The sequence below is a fragment of the Typopeltis vanoorti genome, chromosome 6, assembly GCF_054136105.1.
Source record: "Typopeltis vanoorti isolate ZY-2024b chromosome 6, IOZ_Tvanoo_1.0, whole genome shotgun sequence".
Classification (NCBI taxonomy): Eukaryota; Metazoa; Arthropoda; class Arachnida; order Uropygi; family Thelyphonidae; genus Typopeltis; species Typopeltis vanoorti.
In genome coordinates this window covers 129,135,437-129,160,329 of record NC_143554.1, presented here as the reverse complement: position 1 = coordinate 129,160,329, position 24,893 = coordinate 129,135,437, and the positions used below count along the sequence as shown (strand labels likewise).

Below are 24,893 nucleotides of genomic sequence, written 5' to 3'. Positions count from 1 at the left end.
GAAATAATTCATTATGCCAAATAAAATAACCAATATTGATGGTAAACTTGGATAATTTGATGATGTCCTCAGGGAAATCCACTTGTAAAAGCTGCACAGTTTTTTCAAGTGGTATATTTGTAAACAGTGAAACCATCATTTCAGACTCTGGAAGTTTTTTTTTTTTTTTCTTTGAAGTCAAAACTGTTTTTGATATAAGAGATGGTGTTTTATCAAAGTAAATTTAAACAATTCGAAAATGTATATAGCATTATATATTCTTCGTTGCTTGCTGTTAACGTGCATCATGTTCTTTGTTCGTGTTCGACTATTGTGGAAGCCAACAGCGTTCCCCCCCCCCCCCCCCCCACACACACCCACTCCATATCTGTAGTTTAAGTCCGAGAAAATTTATGAAATTAGATAAGGTTACAATTACGTGAATTTCCTGTAAACGTGAGGTCACGAGAGGCTAGGAAGTTCGTAGCTTTGGTGTCCGAATTTTTAATTCATTAGTCAATTATAAAACGAGGTGCTTTCTTCTTTAATCTCTCGCATAATTAATGTTTTAATAATGGCTGTTTTGCCTTTCTCTCTTAACCTTTATTCATGTGTGCTGCAGCAGCAACACTGGTAACAATTATTATTTAATAATAATCTCAGAGAAAATTAACGGATTCCTTTCACGTGATTGACAGATTGAGACAGTACTACGAGAAAATTAAGGTAGTTTTTGCTCGAGAAGCGGAAATAGAACATACATTTTGAATATGATTTTATTTCCTTTATTTGTAGCTGGGTGCCGTGAGTCACAGCTCGTTATGTTGTTATGTGGACGTTATTTGAAGTGACTTTCTCGTTCCCCGAGCTTTGTTTTCTCTGGTGGCATTTCTAATAACGGATGTGCTAGACACACTAACCTGGAATCGAAACAATAAAAGGTAATCTTGGATCGTGATTTCCCCCACCCCACCCGCACCTTCCTCTGCTGGTAGCCTCAACTGGTTGATCATATCGATGTTGGTTTTAATAATACCGAATTAGTGTGAGATTTGGGGGGGGGGGGGGGTGCGGATGAAAGATGAGAATCAGTACATGTATATGGAATTATGAAATAGGGTTCTTAGTCTCAGCAGTTGTTTTTCTGTTCCTAGGCAAAGACGTGACTTTTTTTTTCCCCGAGTCCTAGGATTACACAGTTTCACTCACGAAGATTAATTTTTAAATATATTTATTCTATTCCAATACATTTCATTGTCATTTTTATATCTTATTGCTATTAATACATTTATGCAATGAATAAAATACAGGTTTCAGAGTTTTATTATGATAATTTTATTTTGAATTAATTTACCGCAAGTAAAATTTTAAGCACAAAGTATTTCATAATTTCAAACAAAATGAGATTTCAAGTTGATATGTAATAATAGAAAAATTCTGAATGAAGAACATTTAATTCAATTGTTCATTTGCAAAATAAGTTTTTAAAAACATTATGGAATTGACAGCTTCATCTATCTAATCGACTATGTATTTTAGTGACAAAATTAGCTGCCACTGAAAATATTCTGTATCATTCGGTATTATTTGTTTTAACTGTAAGCAATGCTTTGTATAATAGTTCTAAAGTATCTGTTTTCTTTTTCCATCTGATCCCAAGATGCTAAATTCTGTTTTCATTATTTTGTAGTTGCGATTTTTTGGGGATGTTTGCTGATGTTGCATATTTAATATAGCACTATTAAGTTCTTTTTCTATAGACATACTATTTCATTTTCTGATGTATTAGATTCGTTGCTTTCATTATGTTTTGTATGAGATAGGAAAAATATATATATATGGGGGGGGGGTCATCTTTTTGTGAAATTTCATCTGCTAAATGAAGAGGATGATTAAATAAATTTTCAAACGAGATTTCACGGCCAAATTTCTGCATCCTCCACCTGTCTGTATAGCCACAATATGTGGAATGCAAGAATTTGGAAGAAGTTTTTCAAACTTCTTCCAAATTCTTGATCCGATTCTGTTAATTATGTAATTTTTGACATTTGTCTTTTCTATGTTCACAGAAGTGCAGAATTATGACATCTCAATGGTTCTTTGGTAATATTTTGCTTTGAAATGTATAAAATGGCAATTGACAATTGTTCTAATTGAGACTCCATTTTCATTTCTAAAGTTTGGGATGATTTGTTTCCATTTTGAAGCTAAAATGAAAAATAATAACTTCACCGTACAAGTACATCATAGCATTAAAGTCTGTTGGCTGTTGATAATATTTTATTTTCGTTTAACTAAGAAATTGCCTAAAAGAGGGGTAGTTTTTAAACAAAACAAAATCGGTACTGGGTAAGTATTATAAAAATGTCTGTCGTATTTTGCTGTTTCATTGCACTTGATTTATAGTCTTCTTTCAAGATATAGGCTAAAAGCTTGTTTTCATTATTTAAATGCAACATAAATGGCAAATAACGTGATATGTATTGCGGTCGTTAAATTGTTTTATTAATTCATAATAAAATTTTAATTAACATGTATAATTTCTATGATACAATACGTATTTTCTTAAAATTAAAAATGATAATAAATTCTACATTTTCTGTTCCAAAATTGTAAATTTAGGAAAGGTCTTGAGCTATTTTTCTCAACTCGCAACAAGAAATACCTAAAATTTCCTGGGCATTCTGGAAACAGAAACCCTAAATAGCAGGAAAATAAATGTAACAAAGTAATTCATATTTTTGATATTGTCTTTTATGAAAAAAGTAAGAAATAAAACACTAAATACAAGAATACATATAAACAAGCTCTATACCATCATTCTGCTATAAGATGCAACCGTTTTTAAGGGGATTATTTTATTGAAAAAAAGTTATACATTTTTGAAAATAATTATAACATCTTATCATGCATTGATTGAAACCAATTTCAGAGAATTTGGGTGTAAAACAATTATGTATGGAGGAAAAAATATAGGACTACAATAACGGTTTTAATCTTCATCCTCATCTTCAGACAAATTATCTTCTGAAATCTCTTCTGTATTTGGAACAGTCGTTGCTTTCTTCAAACCTTAAATCATTTTCAGTACCATCAAGGGCATTACACTTCTTAAATGACAATAATAATCTCTAGTTTTATTGCATTCCGTGAGGTTTTAATCCATTCACACACACACACAGAATATTCTTAAAATTGTAGATTTCTTTCTTCTTCTAGTTGGTGTCAGCTTTTTCAGAATCTGAAGACTGCATCCAGTTATTCCACTTTTCCTTCATGAATCCTGTAAATTGTTTATTAATGGCGACATGTACCTCGTGGAATTAAAACTAACCGAAATTTCAACTGGATAAGTTTATTCTTAATAATCTCATTTCTGTGGTAACGAAACTGATTCCATACTACAAATCTCGTTTCTTTAATATTTCACCAGGCTGTCTGGACCATACTTTTTCTATCCACAATTTCATTCCTTCTTCATCCATCCAGTCTTTAGGGTGGATGAATATAAACTCCAGTAGGCAAGTTTTGCTTGGGCAATGCCTTCCTTAAAAAAGAAAAGAAAGCGACAATTTTGTGCCATCAGTTCGGCATGACAAAACAACATTGTAATGGGTTTTTTCGTGGCCACAAGTTTTAACAGTAATACTTTTTTTGTACCTTTGACATCTACTGTTTTGTTTGAAGGTACATCAATGTCATATCTCAATTGCTGCACACGGGAAGTTCTGTTTGTTCATACAAGCCTTCTCAGATAACGGAGATCTCGTTCCTGACACTATCTTAGGACAATAGTTACGCCTCTTAGACAAACAGAGGCGGTTATTTTCCACTGATTAACACCTTGGATATCTCACCTTTTGAGAAAACAGTCAGCTGCGCTTTTTCAAAATCGTTGCTCCAGACAGACGGACATCTACAATAAGCCCTTTCTTCTTAAACTTTCAAGTGTGATCAGTCATGCAATTGCCCATAGCACGGCCACCTCATTTGCCTGATCTCAATCCCTGTGACTTTTGGTTGTGGGAGCCATCTGAAACATGTGGTGTATGAAGGACATGTTCCTGATTTAGCAACCTTGAAAGACAGAACAGAATAATGCAGCATGTGAGGCAAATCAGTGCAGATAACTGTTGCGTTCCGCTGTAGAAAATGTCATTTACAGAATGCAGTTCTTAGAACATCTGAAAGGAGGAAATGTTAAACCTCATCTGTAAGTTATACAAACATGAAAATTGATTTGTTGTATCTCTTGTAGTCATTACTGTTTAATTAATCCCCAACCACACACTTATGACACCAAATGTCCCTGGTGGAAGAATTTTGTACTATTTTTTTATCTTCTGTAAATAAAAACCCTATGTTCCAGAGTGTACTTAAACCACGTTTAGTTGAAATTGATCCAATACATTTTTTTGCTACAGGACTCGGAACACCTCCTCTTTAATTATGCAATATATATACCCCAGATAATGACTTTAATATGAAGGTTGAAACATCAGGAAACGAATGTTATTACTCTTAATACAGTAGTAATCTCCATAATTTTACCAAAATTAAAAAAGAATATAATTTCTTGTTATTTATAAGTTACTGAACTCTGAAACACAAAGTGTTTTTTAAGATAAATTATATACATTAGTATTGAACTAGAATGATCAGCAGTTTAACAAATAAAATGTTTATCTTAATGTAATTTTCTTATATAACTTAACTAATTTAAAAAATAATATGAATCATTTATTTTAGTGAATGTTTTTAAAAGAATACATTTCTTTATTTTATAAATTCGAATTTATATCATTAAATTTGAATTTCAATTACTTCAATTGCAGAAATTAAATTCCCAGTATAAATTCTAATCAGACTAACCCATGACCACTGACTTTTTTGAAATAACTGATCTTAGCCATAATTATTTTTTACAATATGCAGGAAACGTGATTGAATAAATATGATTGCTGCCTTTAGTTAGTATCTGGAACTAACCCACTATTTCTTTGTAATTTGCTGTCTGCTATTGGGAATCAGAATGAGAGTGCTTTATTTAATAATTAACATAATTGTTAACAAGTTGATGACCAGTAAATTCAAAACATCTAAAATTTAATCTTAAAATGTTTTCTTCTTTACTCTTTTATTTCATTTCCACTTGTGCTAGTTCATATGACATGATTGATCAATTGCCTCTTATTTCAGTTCTTGTAAACTAAGGTGGCTAGCAGCCTGTATAGATGCATGTATTTACAAATAGTTTTGTGCAGGAGGAAAAGGATTTTTTCATAGAAGAAACTCTGTTGCTTAAGAATGGCTCTATTTATCCTTACCTAATCATAATCCATGTTCCTCTTGTCCATTGGCAGCTGGTGAAAATTTTAAGTGGGGGTGCTGCATATGTATATATATAAAAATAAAAATAAAATAAACTTTTTTTCCTAATCAGTAACGAATTTATTAATAAATAAATTTACATATTAAAAAATTGCATTATTAAAAATATTTCATCCTCACCACGAACAAACACCAATAATAAAAGTTTCGTGTCAATAGCAATGACAAGCGCAAACGAATATCGGCGTTAGATCGCGGTGCATTTGTTTCGTGTAACGATAATTGAAAAAATATAATTCTTTTCATATTTTACGGTGACACTCATCATAATTCAGCCTTGTGTCTATAATAAATAAATAATTATATGTTATTTTAACAAAATAAAATAAGATTTACAAAAAATAGTTCACCATACACACGTACCAATAATAAATGTTTCATATCTCACAGAAATAACGCGCGTAATAATAAGATACACTGCTCAGACGGCAGTGTATCTAATGACGTAACGTGCAATGACAAGCGCAAACGAATCTCAGCGTTAGATCGCAGTACATTTGTTTCATAATCTAAAGCGTTAATCGAATAATTCCATTTATTAACTATTCAATCAATGTCAAAACATAGCTGTAACCTTTAACATGTTATATTGCATTTATATAATGTTGTAAGCATTGTTATTATTTATAAACATAAACAAAATTTATTTTTTTAATTTTTTCCTTGGGGGTGCTGCAGTGTCGCAGTGCTTATGTACAGGCTGCCACTGCTCCTGTCACAGACAAGATTTGAACAAAGTCTTTTACTGAAAAATGCCTAAAAATCCACTCAGCCTTGGAAAGCATCTTTAAATATACTTGCTGTAATGTATTCTGAATTAAGTATCCTAATTTATATATAAACATGATTAACCCAATGAAAGATGCACTTCCATGTTAAGGAGTAAAATTACAGTGGATTTCGTAAGACATAAGACTGCATCGTATCTGAACAAAAAAAGGTTTTCCAAGATAGTTGACGTTTTTAACATATCTGTATGTTTGCAGTGGATTAAATTATTTTAAACTTAAAATGACTTATAATAGTATCACTCATCTGTAGTGAGGTTTTTTGCAATTGATTGTAATTTGTATTTACTGTAATAGTGTGTTTGTTATAGTGAGGGTTGACTTTCTGTGCATCTGTGTATTGATGATTTTATAACATTTATTATTCCAGCTCAAATAGAAGACATGGACATGACTAAAGAATGTGAAATGTTGCATAAAATATTAGACTATTCAAAATCCAAAGATGAAAAATTAACAGCTCAGAAGCTGATTGATATATGGTTGGGTAAAGGAATTCCCAAACTAAGACCTCCTGGTCTGGTATCAACATCAAGATCCAGGGAAATGTGTGAACGTATCATTGCTTTGTTGATGATTGAGGCCTATTTGAAAGAAGACTTTCACTTTACTCCTTATTCAACAATTAGCTATATTAATAAAGGTCTGTTGTATTTGAAAATTTGAACTCCCTGATTTTTTAAGATCTTGTTTATGAATTTAAAATTGCCTCTTGATTAGAATAATTAAACTGAAATCATAAACAAAACTTAACATGACTGCAACTGTACATATGATGCAAAAAGAAAGTGGGGGGGGGGGATTTTCTTGCATGGAAACTATCTTCTATACATGAGAAATCAGCCTTTTTTATTATCTTAATAATATATATATACCATTAGCTATATTGTTTGATTATAATTCACTGTTTTTTAAGGAATTGTTACAAAAAAAAGGTTCTACAATGAACTCGCACTGCACTCATATGGTCAAAAGAAAAAGTGCATGATTGTGGAAGGTTTTCTATAATTTGCCTTTAACATTGATGCTGAGAGACAGTGACGACTACAACTTTTCAAAAGTTTGTCTTTACAAAATTCTGTAGTTGCTAGAAGCTTCACAGTTTTTTGAATAAATAAACTCCAGTTTCTTCAGCTCTATAGTTAGATTCATCAGGATTAATTAATTATAATATTTTAAAAAGCATTGATTACATGATGCTGAGTGATTAAACTCACTAGAATTATAACAGTGTGGTAAAAGTTCATTATAGATAATGACAGTTTTCATTTCTTAAATAAACAGGGCTTGTATCTGTCCTATTTATGAGTGCCCTTTGTTTGTAGTTCAATATTATACCAGCATTTAGGGGAATTGGGGAAATTTTTTTCAAGATTGGCAAGATTAATTGCTGTGTCTAAAGCTTACAAACTAAACCACTGGTGAAACTGATGTGCTAGCCAACATAATGTGAAGTATGCTAAACTTCGTTGAAGTCTGATCATCCTTCAGTAACCAAATCACTATAACCTTTGTGTTGGTAGTCCAGTTTCTAGTTCTTGTTATATATCCCAGCCAACAGACATTATATAGTTGACTGAAGGAAACTATCTAGGGTAAACTAATGTAAGCAAAGCTACAAGTTTCGGTGAGGTGTGGCATCCACACCCCTTAGAGAAAAGGCCAACCTCTGTAGTTGTAGTAGGCACCACTAGGTTATAGATAAGTTTCATCTTATCTATAACCTAGTGGTTTCATCTATTATCTATAACTTTCTAGCCACTTCAAGCATCCAATTCTTGAAGTGGCTAGAAACAGTTTTGCACTATAAAGCAAGAGTGCAGTGTACATCATCATCAAATTCCTGACATTATCTATATGGATCACGTTATGAAGGAAAGTGGTATTAAGCATGATATCAGAATTAGAGATGTTAATGTATGCTCTTTGCTTTATGCGGATGATGTTATACTTCTAAGTGATTCTTCTACAAGTTTGCAAGATTCCCTGACTAAATTGAATAACTGTTATAATAAATATGGTATGAAAGTCAGCAATGAAAATAGGCAGATTCATTGAAAATGTCAACTGTGTTGTGAATGGAGAACCTGTTGAACAAGTAAAACATTTCAGCTACTTAGGCACGATTTTTAGTGAAGATGGTAAATTAAATAGATCCCCAACAAGGACCAACTTTTCCTTTTTCATTGTGTCGGTTGCTTTCTCTAAAGCATCAAAAAAATTCTTCCACTTCTACCTTAGTAGAACCTTCTGTGGGACCATAGGCACAAATAAGTCTCATTGTCCAATTTCCCATTCTGATATTTGCCCACATCACTCTACTTGAGACTGCCTGCCATTCAAGAAGATTAGCCTCGTATTTTGTGTTGAATACTATTGCTACTCCTTCATTTCCTTGATTGTCATTGCCTGAATATAACATTTTGTAATTATTGCTCAGAAAGATCTCACCAGTTTTTGTCTTTTTTGTTTCAGTCACCCATATTATATCGATCTGGTACTTATCTAATTCCTCAGCTAGCTCCATTTCTTTACCATTCAGGCTTCTTATGTTGATAGTACCGATCTTTAACTCTGGTGATATTGAGTTGGCATGTGCTTTCAAATTTGTTCCAGTAGCTGATTTTTTGCTGTTTGCCCTGGTTCCCTGGCGAAAACAATGAGGGCCTTGTTTAACTGGGTCACCCCCCAGCCAGCATAAAATTTTGTCATGTTGTACCATCATTTCGTATATTGGTTTAAGCCAATAAGAATACAATTTGGTCGGCTAAATCCCAAATTGCCAGCCCATCCTCGTTCGTTCAGTATCCAGGTAGGTACCCAACAGGTGCACCTACTCAACCTTCAACTGTACCAGGCTATTATAAAGCTGATTTTAGGCCAAGGTTCTCACTATTAAGCAAAGCTCCTGCGTTTGGTTCGAAATATTTAATGAGCGGTTCAGTGAAAGAAAATCAGGCAAACTCTAGATTGATCTTAGATAAAGAAAAATATTTAATGCAGTGTCACATATAATTACATCATAACACAAACTTCCAACAGGGACATTACAATTAAAAGAATATAAAACTCTCATTAAGATACTAGTATACACTGCTCAGCTGAGCTTAAAATTTGTAATTATAAACTATATTAACAGATCTTATTCTTCTTGTTACAAAGAACTTCTATCACAACTCCACTCTGACCAAGGTTACATCTCAGAACATTTTAAATATCAAATCAGTTCAAGATATTCAGAAAGAATACAACTCATGAACCATCAGACATTCATTTGTAATTCAGTAAGCTCAGTCAATCAAAATGGTTCTGGTAAGTTCGAGATTCCTAAATTACAACAAATAGACTTCTCAATATTCTCGTTCAGTCAATAAACACTTAATTCAATAATATAGCATTTGTCACTTGAAGAGGGAAAAGTCTTAGCACATCACACATTCAATCTTGACTCACTGAATACAGCAACTAGGAATAAATTACTTTCAGCGGAATTAATTTTCGTTACTTCTCACTAAGTATAGTAAAGGTAATCTTACCAGGATATAGCTTCGTCACATCATAAGGAGATCGAACAACATCTTTAAAGTCCTTGCTGACTTTTACTTTGTAGTAACACAAACTTAAAAGAATTTTCTATTTCCACGATTGATTTATAGACTCGGGAGAATATAACCTTTTTGCACTTGGTTTAAATTATCTACCCATTTCTTCCTTTTCTTATATGTATTATCTTATGTCCTGCACTTTTCCACTGCTAGCCGTTAGGAAGTTTTGGTAGAAATCGAACTCCGAAAAAGGTAAGTTAAAATGCCAAGCGATTCCCGGTCCTTTCTATTCCGTTTTTGGCACGTCAAAATCCCCCCTTCGGTCTCTAGCTACCGTTCTCCCCCCCACCACCACCCGTTTTTTTTTTTTACTTTCGTTTTCGTGTCCACTCATTCCCCTTTTCCCGCCAGTAACTGGTTCTCACCGGTTTAGCTCACATCGAACTTGCTTTTCCCCCTGGTATATAGTAGTTCACACTCCAACACGCGCTAGGAGAAATTTGCATGATTTCTCACAACAACCAATCAAAGGAATCTTCTGGATATATTAAAATTACATACATCACAGTTTCTTATATTATTATTAAAAGAATAAAGCAAATAAAATAATTGACACTTTAATACAGAGCCTTTTCATGTCTATGATATACCCTAAAATTACATGAATAACATTTTATAAGCAAGAGACCAACAAAATAAATTTAAATAAGTCCTGCTTATGATATGGTAAAGCATGTTAATTATGAATGAAGTATTATTAATTATAAATATTTTCATTCACAATTTAACAAAGGCTTACTCTCTCATTGAAAAATTTTTCTTTTCACATAGCTCTCTGGGAGAATTCAGACTTTCTGCTTCTTTCTTGAGGTCTCAGATAGTGCCTGGTCTGAATAAAATTTAATTTCTCATTACAATCTGTGTATCTATTTTTCTCCACTTGGATTCTTGCTGTTTTTAGCACAGGGAAAATTTGTTTGCTACACTTATAGTAGGACAATGTCTTCTCAGGGCAGAAGTTCCGTTCTCTGTCACTAGAATTGAGTCTTAGTTGTTTCATGACTGGGTGATCTGTTCTATTGGTAATCCCTTTGTGATCACTCATTCCTTTGTAATTCCTTTCTCTTCTCATATTTCTAGTTCTGATATTTAAAGCAGTTACTTTAGCAAAATTAATTTTAATTGACAGTTGATTTCCAGTACCAATTTCTTGTTCAGGATTGGGCACTTGATGTTAAGTCAGTGTTGAGTTATGTTACAGGCTGATCAAGTACATCAGAGTTTGTATCACTATCTTTCACAGTTGGTTTATCTACAGAAGATTGCACTCTATTAGGAGGTTCTTCTTCATTAGGTATACAAAATCTTCCTGTTAGTCGCATCTTTCCTGTGCATACAGACTTATTGCTGCTTCTGACATTTATTTTTATGTTCATTAGGGATATTTCACCTCTTGAAAAGTCACAAGAGAAGTGATGCTTCTCCATAAAATTTGTTCCTAATATTATGTGAGAACCCAAGCTAGGTGTAAAAGGGACAATAAGTAAGTCTTGGTAGACATACAGTCTAATATCTGGTAGATAAATTTTAGTGCGAACCTTCTCATATGCTTTAGAGTTCGAGTCAGAGAGAGTGGTAATTCTCACATGTTTTCTTAATTTGGCAACGTTTTTCCACAACTTATCTCTTATTTTCAAGAAATACTGTTTACTGATGGTTGAGGCATTACAACCTGTGTCAAACAGAATGTTACATTTATAACCTTGGACATTTCCTGTAATCCTCATCATTGATTCTCTGAAATTTTGAAACTTATTATATTCTCTGTGAGGAATGTGTCCAAAATTAGAATTCCATTTGTTGTTAGAGTAATTTCTTCTATCAAAGAAGCAATTCCTGGCAATGTGTCCAACTTTATTGCAACTAAAGCATTTAGGAGGATCTCTATGATCAGTGAGATATTCTCTCCTTGTCTGATGTTGGGAGACAATGAACATCTGTTGTTTAACATTCTCTAGTGCTTGCACTACCTTATCCAGATTAGCCAAAATGGGTTTATTTTGTCTTTCTACTTCCAGTTTGATCATCTCGCTAATTTTATCTGCTGTGGGGGTTGTAGTCTTCTTGAGATTTTTCAGTGATTGCAGCTTCATTACTTCCTGGTGAACTAAGGTTTGTACTTCTTTCATTAACTTCTTGTTGGATTGTTCATTACTCTCAGATAAGCGGTTACAATTTATGGAATTCTCTGCATTAATTTTCTTCCCTTCCTCTTTCTTTTTAGGCTCCTTTGAGGTTTCATTTAGGCCTAGGGAACAATCAGTCCTTTCCATGATGTTCACATGACCTACAGTGGATGAGGGACAAAGGTCTCCTATCATCTGTTCTTTCTCTTTGACAGCTATAAGGCACTCCTCTAGTGTGGTGATCTTCTTTTTATAGGCTGTTTCCCTGAGTTCTGGCTTAACATCTTGTCAAAACTGTTGATATACTGCCCAATCCAAATGAGGTTTATCTGCATTGGATACATTCAGACTGTTAGAAAGAGTTAACAAGTGATTGTAGAATTCGACAACACTCTCCTTATCCTTCTGTGTGATCCTTTGTAGTTTCCACAGATTTGATCCAACACTTCTCAGTTTAAAATATTGAGATAATAAAGCTTCAAAATATAAGACTTATTGTTAAACTGACCATAGATTTTTAATTCGTACGTATGTTCGTACAATATTGCTTACTGGTTTCGCTAGTAACTGACTAGCTTTTTCAAGGCTTGCACAGTACAAAAAAATGATAAATGCAAAAAAGGTTTAAGAATACAAAAAAAACGTTAGTACTTGTTAGGTAGCTAAGGTAACACGTTCGCGTGACATTTCTACTCAGTATCATGAACACGCGTTACATGCAAACGCGTAATATGATTATTCACATACTGTAGTTCTGTTGAACTGAGGGAATTAATTAGATTTTTCCAAGTATCGTTCAGTATGGCCCCTTGATTTCTGTTTAGGTTGCTGCCTGTACGTAGCACTACCGCTGCTGCTTCTTTAAATAATCGATGTCTGTAATCTTCGTCTACGTAGGGCATAGAGCTGTTATTCCAGTCTATAGTGTGGTTCGAAGTTGAAAAGTGATGTGCTAACCCGGAGGTGATCATTCTATTGTGATTTTCATTGCCAACATGTTCTTTCTGTCTTATTTTCAGGCTTCTCGAAGTTTGTTCAATGTAGGAAAGACCGCACGTGCATGGAATATTATACACACCTGGATATTTGTAAAATGGAACACTGTCTTTAGGAGATCTTAGAACCTGTCTGATGCTAGTAATTGATTTAAATACAACCCTAATATTATGGGCCTTTAACAATCTCGCAATTTTGGTGGAAATTGAACCCATAACGGGGATGACTGCTGTTGAAATTTGCTGGGAGACTGTTCTTTCTTGTTGGTTATCTTTCTATAGAAATTTGTTAATGATGTTTCGAGGATAACCATTTTGCGATAGTGTTATAGCGATTTGAGACAGTTCTGTTTGAACTTCTTCATCGGCGGATGAAGAAGTCGGAAAGGTCTGCACATGATGGTGACAGGGCTGCCCATAGCTCAATTTTTCAACATGTGGATGATGCTTTGTTTATGGGACCTATGATGGTTTGAAGAGTTAACAAAGTTAACTCTTCAATGTACCAGGTAGAAGAAGTCATGAACATTATCAAAGATCTCTTTCCTACTGATATTACAAAGATGTTCAAGCATTGCCTACAATCAAATTTCTTCAAAGTTAACAACAAGGTCTACAAACAATTAGAAGGCCTAGCCATGTGCAGACCTTTTCATGGAGAAATTTGAAAATGAAATCTTCACCAGCATTACTCCTAAACCTTTAATATGGTGGAGATATGTAGACGATATCTTCATCATATGGCAAGACAACATGAAAAACCTGCATATGTTTGTCAGTAGAATCAATGCACTCCACAATAAAATCAAATTTACTCTAGAAGTAGAAAACAACAAACATCTACACTTCTCGGACATACTAGTTAAAAGACAGGGTAACAACATCAAACTGTCCATTTACAAAAAACCTATAGACACTGGACGATATCTACATTACTCTTCAAACCATCATAGTGCAAGCCTTGAAAAAGCTAGTCAGTTACTAGCGAAACCGGTAGGCAATATTGTACAAACATACGTACGAATTAAAAATCTATGGTCAGTTTAACAATAAGTCTTATATTTTGTAACATTTTACAACCAAAAACATGTATAATTTAAATACTAAAGCTTCCTTAAATTTTGAGTATTCAGATGTTTCTCTAAGTACTGGAGACGAGTATAAAAATGTTTTTGCTTTACCAATTAATTTATTTCTGAGCAATATCAATAACTGAAAGTCAGTCCAATTTGCTCTCTTTATTGAATTTTTATTTTATCTTTTTATCTTTATTTTACCTTTATTGAAAAACTCTCTCTGAGTTTTTCAATAAAGGTAAAAAATGACAATACATCATCTGATTCCTGTCCTGAAAATTGAGGAAAGACCTGTTGGGGGTTCACATCACTGTCTTCCATTCCTGTGCTACATGCAAGAGCCATATTGGATTATCATTTACTGCTTTAATTCTCACAACTTAAAGTTTAAAGCTATTCAAAATATAATTCTTTGCCTGATTTGTTCCACAACCAACTCACCATGATTCACTTAACCTTACTACTAAAGTTTTAGGAATTAGTTCCTCTTAAGTTAAATATAAAAAAAAACTTAATCTCTCAATTAATACTCTTGAATCAACATCCTGTCGACTGCACCATTTTGTTGGATCGTATCTTCTGCTCAATCAAGTTTTATCATCTTATAGTTCTCTCTCATTAGTATTTAACTAGTTGTAGGCTGATATATCATCCGAACATAAAGAAAATTTGTATTATACTGCACCACTCTATGTTCTGAATTGCATGAGCAACTTTGATAAATCAACCTTCAACTGTACCAGGTTATTATAAAGCTGAATTTAGGCCAAGGTTCTCACTATTAAGCAAAGCTCCCGCTTTTGGTTCGAAATATTTAATGAGCGGTTCAGTGAAAAAAATCAGGCAAACTCTAGATTGATCTTAGATAAAGAAAAATATTTAATGCAGTGTCACATATAATTACATCATTGCACAATCTTCCAACAGGGACATTACAATTAAACGAATATAAAACTCTTATTAAGATACTAGTATACTAATCAGCTGAGCTTAAAATTTATAATTAAAAACTATATTAACAGATCTTATTCTTCTTGTTACAAAGAACTTCTATCACAACTCCACTCTGACCAAGGTTACATCTCAAAACATTTTAAATATCAAATCAGTTCAAGATATTCAGAAAGAATACAACTCATGAACCATCAGACATTAATTTGTAATTCTGTAAGCTCAGTCAATCAAAATTAGTTCTTGTAAGTTCGAGATTCCTAAATTACAACAAATAGGCTTCTCAATATTCTCGTTCAGTCAGTGAACACTTAATTCAATAATATAGCATTTGTCACTTGAAGAGGGAAAAGTCTTAGCACATCACACATTCAATCTTGACTCACTGAATACAGCAACTAGGAATAAATTACTTTCAGCGGAATTAATTTTCGTTACTTCTCACTAAGTATAGTAAAGGTAATCTTACCAGGATATAGCTTCGTCACATCATAAGGAGATCGAACAACATCTTTAAAGTCCTTGCTGACTTTTACTTTGTAGTAACACAAACTTAAAAGAATCTTCTGAGATAATAAGCCAAAAGGCTATTTTACCGGCGAATTTGTTAATTAAAAAAAAAAAAAAAGGTTGAAACCGGTCTGGGTAGTGACTTCTTCTCATAATGTAAAACAATATATATACATCTCTTAGGAGTCTGGGTTTTACATTATGAAAGAATATTAAAGTTAGTGAGGAAGTTTGCTCCACCTTTGCATGGAGTTGCCCTGGTGTTGTACTATCCAAGTGATCAATTACACTTGGTCCCGCCGCTAGTTTTTTCGGTATTGAAACTCGATGGATTTCGACCTGAGTTTCGTACCCGGCTATAAAATAAAACGGAATTTAACATCTCCCTCTTAATTAAAAGAATCTTCTATTTCCACAATTGATTTATAGATTCAGGAGAATATAACCTTTTTGCACTTGGTTTAAATTATCTACCCATTTCTTCCTTTTCTTATACATATTATCCTATGTCCTGCACTTTTCCACTGCTAGGTGTTAGGAAGTTTTGGTAGAAATCCAACTCCGAAAAAGGTAAGTTAAAATGCCAAGCGATTCCCGGTCCTTTCTATTCCGTTTTTGGCATGTCAAAATCTCCCTTCAGTCTCTAGCTACCTTTCTCTTCACTCCCCCACTCATTTTTCTTTTTTACTTTCGTTTTCGTGTCCACTCGTTCCCTTTTTCCCACCAGTAACTGGTTCTCACCGGTTTAGCTCACATCAAACTTGCTTTTCCCCTGGTATATAGTAGTTCATGCTCCAACATGCACTAGGAGAAATTTTCATGATTTCTCGCAACTACCAATCAAATGATAACACAAGGAATCTTCTGGATATATTAAAATTACATACATCACAGTTCTTATATTATTATTAAAGGAATAAAGCAAATAAAATAAATGACACTTTAATACAGAGCCTTTTCATGTCTATGATATACCCTAAAATTACTTAAATAAAATTAATTAACAAAACTCAAAAGGAATTACATGAATAACATTTTATAAGCAAGAGACCAACAAAATAAATTTAAATAAGTCCTGCTTATGATATAGTAGAGCATGTTAATTATGAATGAAGTATTATTAATTATAAATATCTTCATTCACAATTTAACAATAGTCAATAAGACTTTTCTTATTCCTTGTGTCTTCTCTCCATGTGAATTTTTTTTCCCATCTTTCTGTTGGAACATGGTTTTAGTATTGATCAGTCCATGTCTTGACCAGAGATCCAGCAGGAACTTACTAATGTTAGTAGCTTTGCCCTTTTCTCCAAATTTTCCCCAAATATTTCTGTATCCCTGGAATTTGTTTCCCACCCTGCTATGGCAATCGCCAACAAGGACCAGCTTTTCCATTTTCCTTCATCGAATGCAGCCCATTCTTCTACCTTATTCTCTGGACTCAAAATTCCTCTACTTCTTATTTAGAAGAACCTTCTGTGGTACCATAGGCATCACTTCCAGTTTCTCTAGTGCAATGTTACCCTGATTTTTGCTGGCCTGTGTTGTTCATGAAAAACATTTTGTGCATAAATTTCCAATCTCATACTCAGTGTTTTTAAACTGCAGTATGTGCAGTTTAGAAACAAATTGTCATGTTCTAGAATAGGAAATCTGTGCTTTTTAAGGACTATTAATGTGTTTCATACTCTAGTAACTATAGAGTACAAAGTGGTTCGTAGTAGAAAGAAAAGGATCGATATATCTAGACACTACAAGCTACAGTTTCTCCCTGCAGTCTTTATCACTTACCCATGCTGTGTACACTCTGTCCAAATCAGACCGTTAGGTGGCGTGTTTGATGGTAGGATTGTGTTTAAATAGCTCTGAAAGATAAATTATTTACTGTAGAAAAATAAATAGTGTTAATTTAGTCTTTTCATAAGATTTTGGAATGTATGCTTTGCTGAGAGATGCTGAAGTTTTTAGTTTGAGAGCAATAGTGGTGGGAAAGTGTCATAAAGCAAGGATCAAAAGTGTGTCTCAGGTCGCGAGATTGACATAGTGGATGGAAGTCGGAATACCATTGAAAATTGTGATGTAACACCAGATAGCATTGAAAGTGAGATTAAATGTGACACAATTAAAAGTGAAAGTAAAAGTGTAGAACAAGAGAATAGTTTGGCTGATATAAAAAATGAAGAGTTAGCTGCAGTAAGGGTGATAGCTGCTCAGTTGCAGCTATCACCCTCACTGCAGCTAAGTGATACATAGGGCAAAGCAGCAGCTGGAGTGATTGCAAAAATGTGTACCAAGTGGATCAGCCAATAACAAGAAGAAGCAAGTGCGAGATAAGAAAAATTAGAGCATGATCAGGAGAGAAAGAAAAATTAAGGGGTGAGTGTTATTTGGCGATTCAATCATAAGAGGTGTGATCGATGAGAGTTTGGCAAAATCGTGCTTTCCTGGTGTGAAAATTAATGTTGTAAGTGAGGCTATTAAAACACAAAAGCATAGGGTGAAAGAAATGATTGTAGTGGTTCAGAATGAATGATTTAAAATTAGAAAAATATGGTATGAGAGAGGACTTGAAAGAATTACTGGAAGTAGCAAAAGAAAAGAATAATGGAGTTAAAATAGTGAGTCTCTTGCCACGATATGATAGAGTAGACTTGAGAAGGAGGACCATAATTGCAAATGACTATGCTTAGGTTATGTAAGAGGAATGATGTGGAGTGAGTTTGACAAACAAAATGGTTTGGAGACTGGAAAAATTGTTGTTGAATTAAGTGAAAGTGGATGTGCAGAAGCAGGGAAACTAGATCTTTTTTTTTGGGGGGGGGGAGCTGTTGAGTGGACATGCAGACATCAGTGAGGCAGTTGGGTGTAAGAATGTGTATAATATGCCTGAGTTAGTAACAAACCAGAATGGGATAGTTAGTATAAGGCGTCATATGGGTGGGACTAGGGGACTTTTGCACTTTATGTACACTAATGCCACGAGCATTAGGAACAAGCACGAGAAATTTTTGGTCTTGGTTGGCTCATCCTAGCCAAAGGTTATTGGCATTAGTGAAACATGGCTAAAAAAGATGATATAGTTAGCCGGATAGAATGTGAAGGGTATAGTGTGTTCAGGAAGTATAGAGAAAAAAGAATGGGCGGGGAATGTTATTGATGATAGCCAATGAACTGCAGCCAAAAAGAATAGAAGTTCCACTACAGGACAGTGAAAATAGTACATTTGAGGCTATCTGGTGTTGAGATTGAGGCCAGCAGAACAAAATATACAGTTGATGCTGCTATAGACCAGGGTACGGAATAGATGACGGAGATAGTATGCATCAGCAAATAGATTCAATGAATGGAGGAAAGGTAATTATTATGGGGATTTCAACTATGGTAACATTAATTGGAAGGAGGAGAGGACACGTGGGAGGAAGGAAATGGATTTTATGCAGTTACTAAGAGATAATTACCTGAGACAGCATGTAATGGAATATAATAGTGGTTCGAGAGTGCTCGATCTAGTAATTTTATCTGAGAATTTGTCTATAATGAATATGACCACGTTGCCAACGATTGGTGAGTGTGATCATGTGGTCTTGACTCTGGAGGTGACTAAATGTGTGGAATTTTCAGTTAAGATAGGGTATATGCCGACAGCTGACCTGGTTGGCCAAGTGGTTAGCGTGCCCGCTCTCCAACCAAAAGGCTGCGAGTTCAAATCCTGCCCTGGGCATGGATGTTTGTGAAAATACTAGTGGTGGTGGTCGCCTGTTGATAGCGTTGGTGTGGATAATGAAAGTAGTTGCAGCTGGTGGATTGGCAGAGTGGTGGAGATGGAAAGTTGTAGAGTGGGTGCCCTCCCTTGATGAGTCTTTGGACTCCCTGGAGGTGTTATGTAATAATAATAAGAAGAAATATGTGGAATTACTGGGCTGGTATGTATGACAAGCTTAGGAGATTGGTGGGATCAGTGCCATGGCGTAAACCTGCAAGGGCTGGATGTTGATAGTGCATGGGAAGTTGTAAAGAAGTGTTTTCAGGGAGTAATGGTTGACAACGTACCTAGAGTCAGGAGAGTAAATCAAGTGAGAGATAAATGGATAAATAATACCATTAAGCTAGACCTGCAAAAAAAAAAAAAAAAAAGAAACAATTGTGGAGGGAATTTAAGGGGAAAGGTAACCTGCAGGCACATGAACAGTACAAGGCACTGGCCAGAAGGGTAACTAGTGTGGTAAGAAAAGCAAAAACTGATTATGAAAGGAATTAGCAATGCAGGCTAATGAGAATCCCAAACAGTTCTTTCAGTATGCTGCAAGTAAAAGAAAAAATGTATGCAGCAGAATGATTTTAAGGAATGCTGATGGTAGGAAGGTAACTGAATCAGTCAAAATAGTAGAATTACTAAGTGAACACTTTGTAAAAGGCAGTGATATTACAGGAATGAGGGAAGTGATGACTTATACAGGAGCTGAGGTGAATGAAATGGAGATAAATAGCATATTAAAGAACCTTAATGTGAATATACATCTGCAGGATTGGATGGTATACCACTTGAGTCTTACGTGAAGCGGCAAAGGAATTGTCAGTGCTCTTGACCAGATTGTTTAATCTAAGTCTCAGCTCTGAGTTAGTCCCAAGGGGATGGAAAGAGGGGAAAATAGTTCCATTGCATAAAAGAGGGCTCCAAGACTGCTGTTGTAAATTACCAATCAGCATATAGGAGTCATTGTCAAAGTATTGGAGAAATTGGTCAAGAGCAGAATACAGGAATGGATAAGTGGAAATGGGATACTGGATGGGGGGGGGACAGCATGGTTTTGTGAAGGTAGATCATGCCTCTGTAACTTGCTCACATTTTATAATACAGTGACAGCTGAATTGGATTAGGGTAATGGGTTTACAGTGATACTGCTGGATTTTGCAAAGGCCTTTGACAGGATACCACATGGAATTCTAATAAGTAAATGACAGCACATGGGGATGGATAGCAGGGTGGTTGATGGAAAGATATCAAAGAGTAGTTTATTCAGGAGTAGAGTTCAAAAGAAGACCTGTGACTTGTGGTGTGCTGCAGGGTTCTGTTCTTGGACCACTGCTATTTAATTTGTTCATTAATGATATAGCAAAGGATCTGAGAGGAACAGTTTAGTTATTTGCCAAAGATGCAAAGTTGGGTAGAGCAATAGTGAATACACATGATGTCAAAATTTTGCAGGATGATTTGGATAAATTAGCAGACTGCGCTAAGGAGAATGGATGTCAGTTTAATGTAGCAAAGTGTAAAGTTGTGCATTTTGGGGTGAAAAGATTATCACCAGTACACCACATTGGTGGAACCGTACTCCAGGAAATTGATGAAGCCAGAGACTTGGGTTTGTTAGTGGATCGGGAGTTAAATTTAGGGGGCACATAGCAAAACTGGCTAAATCAACTCATCAGATCATTTGGTTACTGAAGAATACTTTGATGAGCAGAGACAAGCAGGTTATTGTTCCTCTTTATCGAGCCTTGATAAGACCCTATCTTGACTACTGTGTGCAAATTTGGGCACCAGGGTTTCTTGTTGATGGGGAGGAGGTAGAGAGGATCCAGATGCAAGTGACCAAGATGGTAGCTAGTCTATGGAATGAACCTTACTAGAACAAGTTCAAGATTTGTGGGTTACAGAAACTGGTTGATAGGCAGAAATGGGGGTGATATGATTGAGACGTTCAAATTACTGAGGGTTTTTACAAGATTAATTCAGAGGAAATTTTTCAGAACAGGTGTTGTGGTGGGAGAACTAGGGGCCATCCATGGAAATTGAGGCAAGAGCGTAGTTAGCAGTGATATTAGAACTAGGTTCTTTACTTGGAGAGTGGTGAATGAGTGGAATAAGCTGCCAGAGTCTGTTGTGGGTCATGACTGTGAATGAGTTTAAAGCAAAGTATGATAGATACTGTGCGAATGCTGAATAGTTCTTGATATGATGTTTAAGGCCTCCCTCGAATGGTCTAAAGGACTCCTTGGAGTTGCCCATAATAATAAATCCATGATCCTGGTGTCAAGCTGACAGTGCGTGTTCAAATGTTCAGTTTCCAAGCAATTCCTGAGTTTGGTTTTCAGTGCATTTATTAAAATAAAACTTTGTTCACAATCTGAGTTTGAGGCTAAACAAGTTCCTCCGGTATCCTTAATTATTGCTGACTACTGAAAATGTTTCATTCTCACTGTTCATCAAATGTGCATCGCCACATCTGGATAGTTTGAAATCAAGTTGTATTTAATCTTCTCCTGTACTGCAAACTTGAAATCATTGTACTGGCTGAGAATAACATCATGTTCAACAAGAAAGTTTGTGAACACAGGAAAATAACCTGTTCAATCCCAAAACTGAAATCAAACTGATCCTGGATTGCTGTACAGTCAAATATGGCTCATTCTTCCAGTTTATTCTCTCTCTCTCTCTCTCTCTCCCCCCCCCCCTCCCCCAGATGAATGCAAACAGCATTTATAAAAGTTAATGCCACTGTGGTATCTACTACTGAATTGTTTTCTTGAGAACTCTTTTCTAGAAGTATTTTTGTGTATTCACTCTGTGAAACAGTATTATAGAGATACTGTCCACTCATCATATTAATCTTTGCTTTTGTGAAATTAGGTACCCCAACAGGCTTCAGATTACATTTCTGAAGCAATGTAATTAAGAATGCCAGTGATTCAAAAATATCATTCAAAATTTCCAATGTTACTCAACATTCCAGAGATTTCAGCATCTTGAAGCCATATTCAAATATATTATCATTCTCTTTCTCTTGCCCAAAATAATTAGTAAGAGGATTGTAGTTGTGAATAATGACTTGAACTGCAAAATATCTAGACAACCAGTGTACTTTGTTAAGTGGTTTGAAAGCCGCTGATTCATTCAAAAGCATTCATGCTTTTGAATGTGAATCAGTGATTGCATCATTTCAACAAATATATGCTTTTTTTGTTTTTCTGATTGATAGAAGACTGCATGGATAGAACTAAATTTGAAGTACAGTATTATTTGTTTGGCACTGTACTGTGAGATTCATCTTCTGCTATTTCATTTATGATATCCTTTATGGCATTCAGGAACTTGAAATAATAATTCTTGCTTCTCCATCTATCAGGCTTGTCTACATGCTTAAAATGGATTAGAGTGGGCATATTGAAGAGATTACTCAATAAAATAAGTGACACATATTTTGTTTTTATAGTACATTCAAAAATTATTGACTATAAATTAGAAATTCTGAAAGCAAAAATTTTGTACACTCAGTTACTAGGCATGTGTTTTCCTTTTTACCAGTATGCTTGTGCACAGCTTAGAAAGAACATTGCTCTCTCACTTGTTCATCCCGACTAGGCATGTGGCATTAACATTTTACCAATATTCCTACTCAGCATCCAAGAAATTAAGTTGAAAGTTTATTTTTCACTTGGTTAGACTATAATAAATTTAGTTTAATCCTTTATCCAAGTGTGAGCAAACAAAGTTTGCACCTGAAAATATCTTCAGGACTGGGGTAAAGTAGTACAACACCGGGCAACTCATAGCAAAGGTGAAGCAAGCTCCCATCACTCCTATCCCAGTATCTCCCATAATGCAAAACACATCTCCTTGCAGATATGTATAATATTATGCATGAAGGGAAGGGCCACTACACAGACTAGTTTCAACTTTTATTGAGGTCTCTTCAGTGGGAGCCAGGCCCAGAAGTGGAGATACCGGGCAGAAGCAATAGCGAGGTCATCTTTACCTATAGGAGTTGCCAAAAGGTGTGCCACCTTTTTATTAAATTACTCTGGATTTAGAAAAAGATGTTGAAAGTTTATTTTTCACTTGGTTAGACTATAATAAATTTAGTTTAATCCTTTATCCAAGTGTGAGCAAACAAAATTTGCGTCTGAAAATATCTTCAGGACTGGGATAAGGTAGTACAACACCGGGCAACTCATTGCAAAGGTGGAGGAAGCTAACATCACTCCTATCCCAGTATCTCCCATAATGCAAAACACATCTCCTTGCGGATATGTATAATGTTATGCATTAAGGGAAGGGCCACTACCCAGACTAGTTTTGACCTTTATTGAGGTCTCTTCAGTGGGAGCCAGGCCCAGAGGTGAAGTTTTCTCACACTTGGATAAAGGATTAAACTAAATTTATTATATTCAAGAAATTTGGTTTTCTCTTGTACTGAATTAGTTTACCTTTGAACAGTTATTTACAAAACAAATCTCAAATCCAGATGCAAGAAATAAGAAAAGTCTCATTGACTATGTTATAATTGATAACAGTGTTTTCCCACCGGTCCAAGAGAATGCAGAGGGTTTGAAATAGGAAGTGATTACTGTTTAGTTTTGAGCAGGATAAAATTTAAATTTTGTATTGTAAAGAAAAGTGTAAGAAAATTTTAAAATAAATGAAAGTTTGAGCAGCTTTCAGAAGTGAACTGTAGAACTCAAATACACAAACATCATTGAAAAAAAAAAGGAAAGAGTTTGAAAACAAGAACTAAACCTTGGAGATTCAGTAGCAAATCCTGAAAAAAACATTGATTGATTCAGCCAGAGAGGTTTGTTGTGAGGTTGTCTGCAAGGATAGAAGAATCAGAACTCACCACAGACAACCTTACAACAAACCTCTCTGGCTGAATCAATCATGATTCAGCCAGAGAATGAAGGAAAAGAGGCAATGAAGGAAAAGAAGAAAGAATATTAAAAGTTCCTGGAAAATAAGTCAGCTTGTGCTCTTAGAGAATACAGAGACAAATATAAGCTGAACATTGTGTAAAACTTGCTAAACAAAAGTCATGGGAAGACTTTGGTAAGAACATAGAAAATAAATATCAAGAAGGAGGCAAACTTTTCTGCAGGCTATTGCAAAAAGCTTAGAAAGGGAGGAAAAAGTACTGTAAAAGGAATCGGAAATGATAAAGGTGACATTAAAACTGAAGATAAAAATATTCTAGATGTTTGGAGTAATTACTCATGTTAGAGGTTTAATGGAATATTAACAGCACTGATTAAACCCCCCCCCCCCCCATTAAACCTCTAACATGAATTCTTCACAGCACTTAAGCCTCAACACACGTGCTTGAAGTAATTACTTTGAAAGACTGAATGAAACAGTGTCAGCATGGTGGTAGAAAACTCCCAACAGGAATGCAGTCAAGAATACATATCCATACTTGAAGTTGAAAAAAGTATCAAAAACCAGAAATGTGGAAAGCTGGAGTTGATGAAATTCAACTCCAGGAATGCTGAAATATGAAGATCTAAAAGTTTACAGTGACTGTATTGCATAATTCAGAAAGCCTGCTTGGAGGGTTGAATTCCAGATGATTGGAGCAGAGCTGTCATAGTACCATCTATAAAAAGGGAAATAAAGCTGAATGTGAGAATTACAGAGGCATTTCCCTACTGAATGTTCCTAGTAAGATTTATGCAAGTATACTCGAGAAACAGTTGAGGA

The 24,893-nt window shown here is 34.8% G+C and overlaps 1 protein-coding gene across 6 annotated transcripts in view; it reads left to right on the top strand.

Moving 5' to 3' along the window:
* Window positions 1–24,893, top strand: part of LOC150105935 (ATP-dependent DNA helicase Q1-like) — a 180,693-nt gene that overhangs the window by 145,248 nt on the left and 10,552 nt on the right. For all 6 annotated transcript variants that reach the window (XM_090393701.1, XM_090393703.1, XM_090393698.1 and 3 more), the window contains exon 12: window positions 6,529–6,801. In XM_090393701.1, the coding sequence (XP_090249827.1) occupies window positions 6,529–6,801 (273 nt within the window). The remainder of the gene's footprint in view (window positions 1–6,528; window positions 6,802–24,893) is intronic.